The 15,286-nt window shown below is 36.3% G+C and overlaps 1 protein-coding gene across 1 annotated transcript; it reads left to right on the top strand.

The window, feature by feature from the left end:
• Nucleotides 1-1,405: 1,405 nt before the first annotated feature.
• On the top strand, nt 1,406-15,103 carry LOC104620071 (PAX3- and PAX7-binding protein 1-like; the record flags this gene model as incomplete). The annotated part of the gene is made up of 8 exons (XM_010286162.1): nt 1,406-1,534; nt 3,213-3,389; nt 4,719-4,940; nt 5,480-5,583; nt 6,429-6,649; nt 7,604-7,793; nt 12,595-12,718; nt 15,000-15,103. Coding segments are annotated over 8 exons (1,271 nt in total), but the record flags the coding sequence as incomplete, so codon positions are not given.
• Nucleotides 15,104-15,286: the final 183 nt, after the last annotated feature.

The raw sequence follows: 15,286 nt of genomic DNA, 5'->3' as shown, positions 1-15,286 counted from the left end.
CGGGTTTAACTCCGATTTAGTGGGATAGATTGCTTCTGTATTGCTGGTGCCGGGCTGTTGCACCCGTGTTGCCCTCGCTGCAGCTGGGGTACTCAGGGCGCAGGCTTCAGCCTGGCCTGGGTTTGTGCGGTAGCAAGTACCAGGCCCAGTGCCTGGGCAGCCCCTCTCACTTCCCCCCAGAACCGGCAGCGCTGGTTAGGGGGCATCTTTCCTGCGGCTTTGTGTGGAGTTTGTTTTCGTCTGATTTTTCGGCTGGTGTTCACAGGTTGCATCAGACTGCCTGTTGTCCTAGCACACTCCATGTGAAGCCACTGTTGTTTTTGTTGCAGAGTTAGTTTATCTAGCCATCCATAAGGTTTATTAGATTAGCCTTCACAAATAGTGGAAAAAGTGGTTGTGCGGTTTCTGGACCTCGGCTTTTGGAAAAATGGCATAGTTGTGTTTGTACAGTGCTTCAGCTAATAATTCTGCTGGATTCCAGCAGATACTGCACTCATTAATTGGTCCATTCACACTCAGGTAATCTGATTATAGATAATAATTATTGCATATTAAAAATTACCAAAAAACACTCCTCAAACTCCAGAGTTTGTTGCATCCTGGAAGTTTAGGGTGAATAAAATGACCTTATTTTTGTGATACCTTTTGTCAGTAGGAGAGGTAGAATTCAAAGAAAATTTTGAATTTTCTTAGAAAGAATTCTCTTGTAATCACTGGAACTTAGATTCTTAGACTAGTGATTTGCAGTCTTGACAGAAACACTGGAAACATGGAATTACACTATAGACTTAATAAAACCAAACAAACACTTTTGGATTTTCTACATCAAATGTTGATTTTTTTTTTTTTTAATGTGTTATTTAGTTCTTTAACTTATTGCATACCATTTGGTAGGTAGTAGTGCTGCAGGCATTTGAACTGGTAATACAACTAAAAACAGCTGTTCCCTTACTCGTTAGGTGTGTATATGTGTGGCTGTGAAACTGTTGACTCAAAATGTTGGGGCTTCATGAAATTTTCTTCCAAATTCATGTTCACAGTGAAGGATGGATGGTTTTTGGTTGCTTGGTTGTTTTTTTAAAAAAAAAAAAACCCAAACATTACTACAGTCAGATAAAAGCAGGCCATGTGTGTACGCTTTTTTGTCATTTCTGCCTTGCTTTTCAGTGACTGTGCTGTGAGCGGGCTGAATACACTTGAAAATTACTGCAAAAAGATAAAGTAGACCTGAGTCCACATGAAAGGATATAGAACTGGTTTTGTTGCAACAGTGCAAATGTAAAGTCACATTAAATTATGTTGTTAGTGGCATTTATTAAGTGCTAGGTACAAAATTAACAGATTTAACAGGTAAATATACTTCTTGGCACATCTAATGTAATGTTTTCCAACTTCTTTTTTAAAGAAACTGAAGAAGTTTTTAAAGTGAAGAAATCAAGTTACAGCAAAAAGATTGTTAAACAATTGAAGAAAGAATACAAAGAAGATCTTGAAAAATCAAAAGTTAGAACAGAGGTCAATTCTCCAACAGATGGTAACTGCAAAACTAACAATAACTTTTGTAATGGAAAAAATTAAGTATTGTAATTACAAATTACTTGTTTTCAAGATGAATTGTGCATCTTTTTAGAGGATTTAGCATTTAGAACTGAAGTAAAGCACGCATTAAATGTGCTCATTTGAACCTTACCAGTGCTGTTCTGAAGCTGGTAGAGTTCGATTCTCTCGTATGTGGAAATGAATGTAGAAGGATGGAACTTCTCAGCTACCTATACAGTTGTCAGTAGACCTCACCAGTTTCTGTATTTCAGCTCTGTTTATGTCAGATGAGTTTCTTCTTACCGAATTAGGAAGGAATTAAATTAGTTTAGAACCGTGTCTGGTGCTTATGTGACAGGATGTGTCCTTGTAACGCATTGTCTTGAAAAGGAAGACTTTGGGGTGAGCAGAGTGGTGTTCTTTGTTATTCAGTAAATTATTCAACAGCTGCTTGCTTCAGGACTCGGACCTTAGAATGGACTTGATAACTAAGATGACAGGATGAAAGTGTTGGAGCAGAAGGATCTTTTAACAATGCATGGTCCTCCAGAGCTTTGGAATAGACTCTGGGATTTCAATTTCATTGTCCTTCTGCTATTGGTTTTTGCAAAGCTCATTGGTAAAGCATAGTGATTTCTTTTTCCAGTTGGGTTTTTGTGTAAACTAATAACCTACAACGCTATAAGCACAAGCTGAGAGGCTTACGATCTAAAGATTGCCATGGTGTAGCTGAAGCATACGAGAATTGAATATGGTCCCATGCAGAAAATTTCCCTTTTTAAGTTAATGAAATCAGTCTTTTAAAAATCTTAAAGATTTAAAAAACCCTTTGCATTTAAAAACCCCACAAATTCTTTCTTATTAGAATCTTTAAGTTGCCTGCACAATGATATGGGGCATGAGCAAAACCAGAAATTATCATTTCTGTGGGTAATGTTCAGGTGATCTGTGGAAACCTATATTTTAATTCTTGCTTCTGTTACAAAGATCCTTCCAAAAAATTGCATTTTGCACATGGCTAGTGTGTGCTTATTTTCTGTTTGTCTGGTTTGCAGTCTCTGTAGTTGGTTTGGTTATGGTGCAAAGACCTCGCAGCTGCTACTGAGTCAGTAGACTGGATTTTCTAAACAGATGCTAAAGTCTTAAAAACTCAGATATGTGCAGCTTGGATTGGACTCAGATGTGTGCAGCGTGGATTGGATAGCTGGATTTAACATGCATTTTTTTATGTAATATTTGTACCTGTTGCCTGTATCTGTATGTTATGCACCTAATGTTGCACCCAGCCCAAGAGGAGAAGGTTCTTTTGAAATGAGTGTGTTGTAGTGGAAAGATTTGGTGTTACACAGGCAATGCTTTCTAATTACATACATAAGAGGCTGTGTGAAGGTTGCACATATGATCTTAATTATTGAGTTCTCTCACTTTTTTGATAGTTGGCAATTTGTAGAATGTTTATTGGTTGTTGGAGTGTCTGCTTTGTCAAATTTTATTTTGAGAGGATGTCAGTGACTTAATCACAATTAAGAAGGTGTATTTTACTAGATCTCAAACAGTAAAATTACTATTTAACATTTTCATTTGATTTTTACTTTTGGTTGTTAGACCTTGAAAAAATACTTCTGAGTGATCTTTATAAAAAAAGTAAAACATGGGTTTTGTTGTCTTACCAGTTGAACCACCACTGGAAAAGACAGGACAGATTAAGGATATAGGCCAAGAAGATGGGACTGCAAACAGTGAGCATGGTGAAGAAGAAATGGAAGTTGAAAGTGAGAAGGAAGAAGAAAAACCAAAAGCTGGTGGGGCTTTTTCAAGTGCTCTGTCATCACTGAATGTTCTCCGCCCAGGTTGGTTATTGTAATATGTCTGATATGTTAGCACATGCTTTAGTCAGCGTTTACAGCAGACTAATATATTTGAGATATTAGGAAATATTTTCCAGCAATATATCAAGCATCAGAGAATTCAGGAAACTGCTATTTTCCAAAGCTGTTCAATTTTACAAGCCTTCTGTTCTACTACAGAATGTTTCATCTTGATGTCAAAAGCAGGAATTTGTCTCTCAAAGTGATGGCAAACTGTAAGAAAATCTAGATTTGGAATAGGTGACTTAATGAATTTTAACTGCTTTCAAATAAAATTCTGTCTTTAAATTGAGTGTCTCAGCTATAGGTCTGCAAGGTATCTCAAATGATTTCCTATCTCATTTTGCCTATTGAGGTTCTAGTCAGGCCCTGAGGCCAAGGAAATCAGTCTGAGAAAGTATTTTTGAAACTAGTTTACTAATTGTTAGCTAACTCATGGTAGCCTGCTCCCTAAATAGGAAATGAATGTCCTGGGTCCACAGACTTGGCCATATTTCAAGGGAAGAAGAACCCCCAAATCATTTTTCCTTTTTCCAAATCACTTTTCCAATTGCAAAGTGGTGCAATAAAAGTACTTTATTCCATCTGTAAAGATACTGCTGGCTTAAATAGAGTATCTCCTGTCAAGTAGAAAGAGAATCTGAAATTTAACCTTTTGTGCATGCCTTATCAAAGGAGCGGTAAAATTATTCATGTTTCAAAACACTGATTTTGGGGGATGGTTCTTTATATGACTTAGTTGCATTAATTTTGTGCTCCGGATTTTGTTTTTTTTTAATTAGGTCTGCTTTTGTCGTTTCCCCTCAACTGCACAGTCTTCTCATATTAGCTCTGTCTGGTTTGGTGTCTTCTTAATCTCTGAGCTGTCATCATCTGTTGAAATGAATGATGTTTTTTGTTCCCCCAAAATAAGAAGAGTTGGGAACAATATCAGGACAGGAAGTGACACAGTCAAGAACCTTGTTTTCTTCCTCCCTTTGCAATAGTCTGCTCCTGTAAAGGGCTTCCTCCTCTTTAGGAATATTTCCCATAGGAACATCAGGCTCCTGCTGTTATGGCACGTGAGCTACTGGAAGCAGAGTGAGACTTTTTTTGGGAAGGAAACCCGTTTTGAGGGTTTCTGGTCAGCAAGGTTGCATGTGCAGCTTGTAAGTTGTTTGCAGATGTTTCTGTGAGTATGGAGTTTTTTCCTCTTGCATCTTTTTCTGTTTGCAAAGATGATTTGGTAGGGGTGGCAGAGGTGAGTGATAAGAAGTTGTAATACCTGTTCGGTTGCAGTGGTTGTTTAACGGTGCAAACATCTGTCTCTAGGAGAAATTCCAGATGCTGCTTTTATTCATGCCGCTAGGAAAAAGCGTCAAATGGCTCGTGAACTTGGAGACTTTACCCCCGTTGACAGTGAACCAGGTAAAGGCCGCCTTGTTCGAGAAGATGAAAATGATGCCAGTGATGATGAAGATGATGACGAGAAGAGGAGGATAGTTTTTACAGTGAAGGAAAAATCCCAAAGGCAAAAGATTGCTGAGGAAATAGGTAAAACCATTTTAGAAGGACAGCTGATAAACATTCACACTGTTTTCACTGCAAGTGCTCCTATTCAGCATTTTAAACAACAGGTTTTTCAAACAGGCATGAATCTGGAGTTATATTCCATTTCTAAGGAAAAGTACTGGATAATGAAATCTGCATATAAAATTTTGAGCACAAACTATGTTCTCATGCTTAGAAGCACACGACTCTACCGAATCTGGTAGAAACTTACACTAAGGATCAATTAGTATTGTTCCTGTACTTGGTTTTTAGGAAGTATATAGTTGGGAAAAGAAGAACATCAGTTCTTTGGTATAGCATTCTTCTTGCTGACAAGTAGGTAAAATAACCTTTTGGAAAAGGAGAATTAGGATTTTAACATTAGAGGGTTTTACCAGCAGTTATTGCAAATTTACGCATTGGATTTTTTTAAGTGGATGTTACCACCAAAGCGTTGTGTGTCAGTTTTTTGAACTCATGGCCCTTACTATGAGTACATTATCTTCTCCTTTTTGTTACCTGTCTGTTTTACTCGTATTAAGGTATTGAGGGAAGTGATGATGAAGCACTGGTGGCAGGGGAGCAAGATGAAGAACTCAGTAGATGGGAGCAAGAACAGATACGGAAAGGAATCAACATACCTCAGGCATGTATTTAGTCGTGAACTCTTTTTGGTTTGTTTCTGCATATATTGGCTAAGTCCATTATAAACTCGAGTAGTTTACAGAACGCTGTTTAATCTGAGAAGTTCAGCGTGTAACTTCTGATATTCTTTAAAGAGAGAAATGAGAGGTTGGATTTTAAGTATCCAGTGGTATCCATTTCATTAGTTTCTCTGTTCTGTGTAGATACTGATTGTTTGTGGTGCTGTTAACCAGCATTTATTTGCAGCCTAAAACAGAGCTAGAATAATGCCACTTCAAAGAGATCTCTCTTCTTGTTTACCATTGGATTTGTAGAGTCTATGCAAACAGTGTGTGTTTCTTTGTTGTTTCTGTATCTTGTGTTGCAGCATGGAGTTGGAATTTGTAGCAGGTTGCACCATATGTTGTCTGTGCATTCATAATGAAGTTGCCATGCAGTTGAAGAGGGTAGTTTTTTTAAAAAAACATTTCAGCAAAATCACAAACACACACACTGATTCTAAGAACCTATGTCATTCTATTAAACAGTCAGCAAAATTTAGTATAGTCCCAAACACTTGGTTATTGTAGGAGTAATAGGCTCGTTAAAGTTGTCATTTAATAACTTGTTAAAAGTATAAATATTTAGAATGATACTAAGAGTTTGTTCATTTAAGAAGGTGCTTCTGAGGGAATTTTTCTTCCACCTTAGGTGTTGGAAGTTCTACACTTAAATCACTTGATAATTACATTTTGTAAATGTACCTGCCTACATTTTTCACTTTATAACATTTGATATCTGAAAGCAAATAAGTTTTTCCTTTCTTTAAAGTCTATTATAGTACAATTGTATGTCCTCTTTCTTTAGGTTCAACCAAGTCAGCCTGCTGAAGTGAATAATGTGTACTACCAGAACACTTACCAGACACTGTCTTATGGCTCATCATATGGCATTCCGTACACTTATGCTGCATATGGATCATCGGAAACCAAGTCTCAAAAAACAGATAATACAGTTCCTTTCAAAACTCCCAGTAATGAGATGACTCCTGTTACTATTGATTTGGTAAAGAAACAGCTTAAAGACAGGTAGGACAGACCATCTTTTTAGACTTAAAGACCTGTCCCCTAGCTTTCTGTTCCTCAGGCATCTTTTAGTCTCGGTGAGCAAACACAGAGTTTCATCGCTGGAAAAGTACTGACTGGCACATCCATTAAAAAAAAAATAAAATAAAAGGCAAACAAAAAAAGCTCAAAGTGAAGATGACATTGACACTTTGTTCGAAAATCTCCTTGGATTGCTTCTCTGGAAGTGAAGCTTTAAGTATGAGGCCATTGATCTTGTTGAAGACAGGTCTGAGTTGCATCTTCTGGACACTGCGCAGTCTTATAGTCAAGAATTGAAAGGCCAGTGAGGTGTTTTAGCTTGTCAAGTAGCATTCTTTTAAAGTGCAAATCAGATTTTTTTCCCTTTCAGTAGATAAAGAATTTAAATTCTAGTGTATACAGGGGTTTTTTGGTTTAAACACTGTAATCTGCTTGTCAGGTACGCAAAAGGTCCTACTGAATGAACAACCCAATTGCAGTGAGAAATCATTTGTAATGAACAGCTTGCGCTTTACATGTCTTCAAAATTGGTTTGTATGCCCCTTGTAGTGTTACAGCCTTTAACAGTGAATCAAGTCAGTAGAGGAGTAAGACTGCTTTCTATAAGCTATAGTTCTTCCCACTGCCCCTAAAACCTTTCCTTCCAGTTTTACTTCAGAGCCAGCCTTGCGCTATTCTAAGTGCTATTGACTCCTGTAAAAATTTGTGGGATTGGGCAGTGCAATGCACTCAGCACAGTCTAGCAAATTAATTTAGACCATTAGCCTTGTTGTTTATGTAGAGAGGGGAGAAAGTGACAAATGAAAGTCAGAGAATATGTCTTTGCAGTATTTCCCATATGTAGACTTGGTACTTGCACTGTCTGTTTAATATCTCAATGGTCTGAAATACACAGACTTTTGGATGTAAATTTGCTATTTATCCATTACCCTTCAGGTTGGACTCTATGAAAGAATTGCACAAAGCTAATCGGCAGCAATATGAGAAACATCAGCAAAGCCGAGAGGACTCTACCAAGGCAATTGAAAGATTAGAAGGGTCTTCTGGGGGTATTGGTGAACAGTATAAGTTTTTGCAAGAAATGCGAGGGTATGTCCAAGACTTGCTTGAGTGTTTCAGTGAAAAGGTAAGGATGCAAAAACATTCATCTTTTTAAAAAAAAAAAAAAAATAGGGACTCTTAGTACATGCCAAACACCACATCCCTCTGTTTTCGAAAAGTCCCCTGAGAACATGTTCTTCTAAAGGTTTGGTTATTTGAGGGAAAATAACTTTTCATCATGCTAAGTTGGTTGTCACAAACATCTCTTTCACAGTGTAAGAGATCACTGACTTTAGATTGCCTAAAAACACTTTTAGATTATATGTCTTTAGGATTTTGGTAAATATTCTGGCATTTCAATTTCGATTCTGCTTTTTACTTGTGTTGGATTATCAGGTTAACAAAAATAAGGGCTGAATTACAACATTGCTAGTTTCTGGAATGCTTTATGAACACAGTAACAAAGGCTTGTGTTTTGTGTGTTATTATAAACTTCCTCCTGCCAGACAGTTTCACATACTTCCTGTAGTATCTGAAGGAGAAAGATTTTAAAACTAATGTAGCTCTCTGAAAACACCCAAGCTTAAAAATACACTTATTTCATGTAGCGTGATACTTTTGTATATGTCTAACTCAAAAACTTAGCCTGTCTGTCTTATGTTATTCATTACGCTTCAATTACTTACTTTGTTGTAAATATAACAGGAGCTCCTGAATATATCTATGTGTATATTTATTTATATATATTACACAGAGGAGCTGTAAAATTCGGTTAGCAGCACATAGACTATTTCTTCATTGTCTTCTGACTTGAATATTATAGTATAGTATCTTCTTACTACATTAGCTGTCAGAATTACCTGAGTAGTTGAAGCTACTGCTTACCTAGCTTGTTAGGTGTGGGAGAGGAATATAAAAGCATTCTGTTGCTAATTGGTTAGACATTAATTTTCCAGCATTGGTGGTATTGGGAGAGTCCCTTCTTCAATCCTGTAAATTGAAGAATAGCTATGCCGTGAAGAAACGCGGGAAGTGTGGACCAGTTAATTCACCCAGCTGATGATTAGTTACAGTAGATATTGTTCACTGGAGAAGCAGTATTCCTGAGTCTGTGTTGGCATTAGCTGTTGAGGGGTAGTAAAGGTACTTTCCTTTGCAGCTGTGTCAGTGCTGGTTGCCCAGCTGTCTAAATTCCTAATAAATATAACTTCTCATATTCTTTTATTCTGAGATAAATTTGTATTTCAGAAAAGTTAAATACTTGTATCTCTATTCAGCATTTGCTTTCTAAAGACCTCTTGTTAAATTTCTTTTGTAATAACTATAAGCCATGTCTGGTGGTTCTCTTTGATAGCCCATGCTGTCTTGTTCAAATGTTTTCTTTAAACAAATTGTTTTGGAATGCACCATTCTGAGTATAAACCAAGCCTTTTGGCCTCCCAGATTTTGTATAAACCAGGAAAACGTACTGTTAAGTAATAGTGTAATAATTCCAGTTCAGTTTGTAGGAAGGTTATTGACCTATCTAGCTATACTAGTAAATAAATCAATTCCAGCCATTGTACAGCAAATTAGCTGCTGATAATTTCACAAACAGGCTTGTTAAAGTTGCTTTCTTACAATATACCTTTGGTTTCCTGGTAGTTGGTCTTTTAAGGATTCTACACCTGGACACCTTCCTCCTCCTTCCCATGCTCCCCATACCCCACACCCCACCTGCCATGCCAGTCCTTTGATCTTTTAAGATATGACTTTTATAATCTCATGCTTCTTAGGCGCATTCTCAGAGTTTTGCTCTTCTCAGTTGGAGGTTGCTGCAGTACCTATATGTACAATGACTTGCAAAATTAGGAGGTGATGTGGTCAGTTTAACAGGAGCATTTCATTTGTTATAATGTCCTATATATTCCTTAGTTCTTTGGCCAGATAATCTATTTTGGAATTCAGTGCTTTCAACATGACAAAAGTACTATCAAATTAAAAAACAATAGCCCACAGGACATCGCAAGGTTTTTTAAAAAGGAGCTGGGGAGAGGGGACAAAATAAAATAATAACATCAGTATCAGTTTTTATTTAAATAATGAAATGTAGCAGTAAATTCTTCTTACCTTTTGAGTGTAGAGATAAATTGCCTTCAGCTTTTTTGTAGAACCTGTGGCCCTGACTAGTTCATATTTAAAGTGTGTGTGTTTATAATATATAATGTACGTAGTTGTTATGATTATAATATTAATAAGCATATAAAATGTGTACCCATAAATGTAATAACAATAGCGTGTGTGTATATATGTGTATATATGTACACACATACATATATGAACAACATTGCAAATATGTATAAAGATAGATCCCTCCCTATACTTTCAACTATGATGATTTTATTTTACTAGGACTAGTCATGGTTATTAGTCAGATTTACATTGGTACTGATCTGAATGAGAAAATGGTTTGGTGAAGAAGCGCTAATGGGTTCACAATATACTTGTCTGCTCCAAAAGAGTCCATTCCCCTAGAGTTTTCTTGTATGTCTGTTGACTTAGTTTTGGAGAACAAAACAACATCATCGTAAATTAGACTTTCTTCTCCCTACCATCTTATTTCTGCACCTCTTCACCATGCTCAACCCTTTGTGACCCCCAGCCAAGCAAAACCATTTTGGTTCTATTCTGTTTTGAAGATATTCTGAATGTCAGAAACACTTTACTCATTGGTAAGGTGCAGTGGAGAGTGTAAATGAGGCAGCTATTATGCAAATTTTAGAAACAAGCAATAGAAATGTCAAATCCTGTATGATTCCCCCCCACAAATGATAAAACCAGTGGAGCAGAAGATACTTGCATGACTTCCTTTACGAGTAATTACTGTCAAAATCATGGTTTCTGAGAAGGCCAGAAAGTGTTAACAGTGTCTTCGTATTTTGAGTGTACAAATATGCAAGGGATGCAGAAAGATTGCTCCCAGTGTCTCTTTGACAGCACAGTTAGATGAACTGTTATTTTACCTGCAAAAGCAAATTATCAAAACACACTGTGTGTGTCAGAGAGGGGGACTGTAGGGTAAAATTAGCCTTGACAGCTAAATGTTCAGAGAGCTTTCCACTTTTCCTCATACTGTTTACCATGACAGTGAAGAAAAAACAAAACAAAACACTGAATTTAAGGTATTGACTAAACAAAACACAATAAATGAGGGCTGTAACTTTATAGTAGGCAGTGAAATTGTCAGTCACTCATCAACCACAGTATTGATTATAGAAGAATAACAGCTTCTAAGTCTCTTGTGTTTTAAATGGGAAATATTTTGAGTGGATTCATAGATCTGAATATATAGTTGTGTTTTTTTTAATCCTAAGGCAATTACAGAAAGAATGTCTAGGGATGCTTTAAAAAATTTTCATTTAACTTTTGAATTTTATAATTCCCTTTATATGCTTAAGAGAAGAAGCTGTATTTTTCTATGGTAAACTGCAGTAAAACTAGTGGTTTTTTTAAAGTATTATTTCTGTTTTCAAAATTATCTTAATTCCAAATACATACTTCTAGCGCCGGGACATTTCCTCCTCCTATTTCTCTCTACTCTGTTTTCTCCAAAAGAAAGTTGTACATATTTTGAGTTGGTGCAGAGTTGCGTTCATTTTAATCCCTGTAGCCCGGTTTATACCACAAAGAGCTAATACTTCTTTTCTTTTAATATCTGCTCTGATGTGTGTGTCATTCTCAGATAGCTGAAATGGCCCTGTAGCTATAATCTCATAATCATTATATTTTACTGGAGGAGGTTCTTTAGTAGCTGCTGAGTCACATTCTAAATTACATCAGGAAACACTTTGTGATTTTATCTTTTGTTTTGAAAAAACTTAATCCTGGATGGTAGGCAGCAATGAAATATTTGAGCTAAAAGGCTGGAAGACTGTGGACTAAGCATATGTCTTGGAGGTAAGGAGGATATGGCTTAAATGTTCATACCAAAAGGACTTGCTTTTCCAAATTAAGAGACTGAAAAGTTCTGTTTTGCATTTATAATGCAACTAATAATAATCTAATTTTAACTTGTCCTAGGAAATTAATTTTTGCAGAACAAAAAACAGCAGTGAATCTGCTGTTTAATGTCAGGAAATTTCTAGTTATTATAACATCATCTTTTTTTGTTATAATTGCTACTGAAATGTAGTCCATTTAAAAAGAAAAAAGCGGCAGGTCTGAACTGACTTAAGTCTGTATCGTTCCAAGGTTATATTTAATGCATAACTCACACAAATTGTACAATTTTAATTGTAATGATAGGCTAGAGTAACATTTTACTGATTTGAATTACCTGTTGGCATAACATGCTTATGCGATGTTTTATTGCATTTCAGTAATAATATTTCAATATATGCTGAAATAAAAGTTACAGCAAAACAATACCTGCTGGCTTCAGGAGGTTAGATTCATGCTTTGTTTTTTCACTGTATACAGTCAGGTTATTTTCTCATTGAAGTGTAGAATACGACTACATTCTTGTTTAAAGATAGAGGTGAAACTATGAGGTTTCAGTATTGTAAGCACTGTAACACAATACTATGTAACGTACTTGGTAGAGGAAACGAGTACTTGAAATAATATTTCACACTCTCTAAAATGGTTGTCTTACCGTGTAGACTCATTCAGTCGAGAAGTTACTTTCAGAATGCTATTTCTATGTTTGAAAGCTGTGAACATTGTTAAATGCATGCATTTTCTTCATGTTGAAACATTTACTGGCCCAAATGATCCAAATGGGTGAAAGGAAACAGTTTTGTGCTGCTAGAAGTACAGTGGCAGCATTATGCTTCGGCATAGTATGGTATCCCAGAAACTAAGCACCTGGAGAATTTGGTATTACGTAGTGTGTTGTATTTTTACAGGTGCCTCTGATTAACGAACTTGAATCCGCAATGCACCAGCTGTACAAACAGCGAGCTTCCCGCCTTGTCCAAAGACGACAAGATGATATTAAAGATGAATCTTCGGAGTTTTCAAGCCATTCAAGTCAGTCCATCTTGAAGGTTTTTATTATTCATTAAACAACCTTGTTTACTTAGTATGGCTTAATTTAAATGTAAATGTTGAAAGTATGACTGTCTTAAAATTTATCCTTACCTTTGAGACAGGTAGAAGCAACTTTAGAGAAAAGTTCTCTAATCTGTTTTGTTTTAAACTCAAACCACTCTAACTCTGACTTCATCTCTCCTTTCTGTTGCTCTTAACTGTATTTTCTCTTTCCTAGCACTGAAAATGTATGCATGGTGGCAGTGGTAGTAGTGGTAGTGTGTGACTCCCAATTTATCTCTTATGTCAGGACATTTTTTTCTTTTTTCTTTTTTTTTTTTTTAAACCTCCTTGAATCTATGAATTTCCTGTAACATCTATAGTTAACTCTATATAAAGCCATGAAGCACTGGGGTAGAGCTGACTTCTACCTAATGCTCTATTTTGTAGGCAGCATAAGTATTTAATTTCAAACACTTAACTGGTAGAGATAAAGAACTGGAAGAAACTTGTGTCATTGTTAAAAACTAGATTAATACAAAGGGGCCCTATAGGAAATACACCTTAAAATTAGCCAGTTAAAATACCTGCTTACTATGAGTGTGTGCATGGGGGATTCTGATTGAGGAGTTTTCTTGTAATTATTCTTCAGTATGTAGAACTCTACAAAAGTATAAACGTTAACTTGGATGGAAATATACATTCCTTGGAGGAGGTTTTATTCAGCATGTTAAATGATGGGTAATATATATTAATAGTAGTCATCTTTCTGCTTTGGAGGGCTTTCCATTTTTAAAAATGGCTTTCTTGTCTGTCCTATTGCTGACCTAAAATCCTATAATAAAAGCCATTTCCAATTCTGTCAGTGTGTCCAGAGATGAAATTTTGTTAATACCATTAGATAGAACTTACTGAGGTTGACAGAGCATTAGGGCATCAGAGTTGGTCATCCCCTTATGGAGTGGTTAGCATACATATTCCCCTTAGGACTTTATTTGGAGCCATGGGCATCACATATAGGCATTGCGGTTTTACCATGAAAATGCTGTTGTGAGAACTAGAAACTTAATTACTAAAAGAAGCTTAGAATGGATTATTTTAGACCGGAATTTAATGGTCAGGTGGGAATAATTGTCATTGTCAAGCTGGGTTTTAAAGAGAGATCTTATTTAGTGTCTGAGAGTCTTGAGAATGAATTTCACTGTATCTAGAAATAGTTCAGTTCTGTCCCTCAAACTATCACAGAAACTACGAATTGGTGCCAGCCTTTGATTTGATGTCTGTTGCAGACACAGACGGTCTGCTTTGCCTCATACAGTGTCAGAACACTGAAGGGCTAGAAGTGAATTTAATTTTGCTGCCAACTTTTGCTGTACTTCTGCGTAAAGACAAGTAGTTCAGCTTCAAATAACATTTAAAAAAATTGGACAAATGATGGCTTCATCTGTATGTTAAGGCTGTTAGTAGTTCTGGTATAGAATGGGAATACTGACATAGATCATCATTAATATTTTAATGATGGATTTGTAAATAGATTTAGTCAGAACATGTAGATTTACTCCTGAAATTTGGGTAGGCTTTTGTTTAAATTTTGATGTTTGTATTTTAGTGGGTAGACTTGAGCACTGGCTAACATTCAATCCAGTTTTAAAAATTTACCTGAAAAGGATGAACTGGAAACATTCTTGGGTCTGCCTGCTGGTTGGTGATCAGCTTCACTGGTTAGCTGTGGTGTTGTCTATAATCAGGAACTTCTATAATGAATCACACCTTAAAAAGAGGAGGGAAGATAATTTATTTTCATGTAGGTTTTGATGTGTTCTAAACTTTAGGCAATCTAAAGCATACAAACTTAGAAAACACTATGACTAGAACTCTGAAATACATATTCCTGCTTCAGTCACACTTCTCTGCCTTTCTTTTTGTTCATTTTCTTTTCAAAAGATACATGGTGAACGTGTTTCTGTAAGGAGCACTTTTTGTCTTGGAACATTCGATTTAAGCAATTTCTACTAAAACTTGACTTTTATATAGTGGGGCACTGTTGTGAGAGGGACAAGAGTGACTTATGGTGAAAACTATTTGACATTTAAGTGGAGGTGATTTTTTTTTTAATCTCTACACTTGCGAGTTCAGTCTTCTGGGTGCATCTTTTTGAAAACCTTGACTTTCTACTTCAAATTACAGTTAGTTTAAAGTAGGTAAAAGGCTCTTATGAAACTGCCTACAACACATCTAATCATAAATAAGCATTTTAATTTTCATCAATGTAATTTTACAGATAAAGCACTGATGGCACCAAATCTTGAATCTTTTGGACGAGACAGAGTGATCTATCAAGAACAAGTAAAGCGTCGGACTGCAGAAAGAGAGGCTAGAAGGTAGAGTACTGAGATTTCTTGTTCATTAAGAGTCTTTGCCTGCTTGCAGAATACAATTGTCCTGTGTGACATACTAACATAAGTAGCAATGTTTGCTCCTTTCCTGCATAGGGAAGAAAACACCTAAGCTGGTATGCTGGGGAGGGCTATTCTTATATATCCCATTGCACATCTCTCTCTCTCTCTC

This window comes from Phaethon lepturus, unplaced genomic scaffold (genome assembly GCF_000687285.1).
Source record: "Phaethon lepturus isolate BGI_N335 unplaced genomic scaffold, ASM68728v1 Scaffold49074, whole genome shotgun sequence".
NCBI lineage: Eukaryota > Metazoa > Chordata > Aves > Phaethontiformes > Phaethontidae > Phaethon > Phaethon lepturus.
This window is presented reverse-complemented; position numbering and strand designations above follow the sequence as displayed.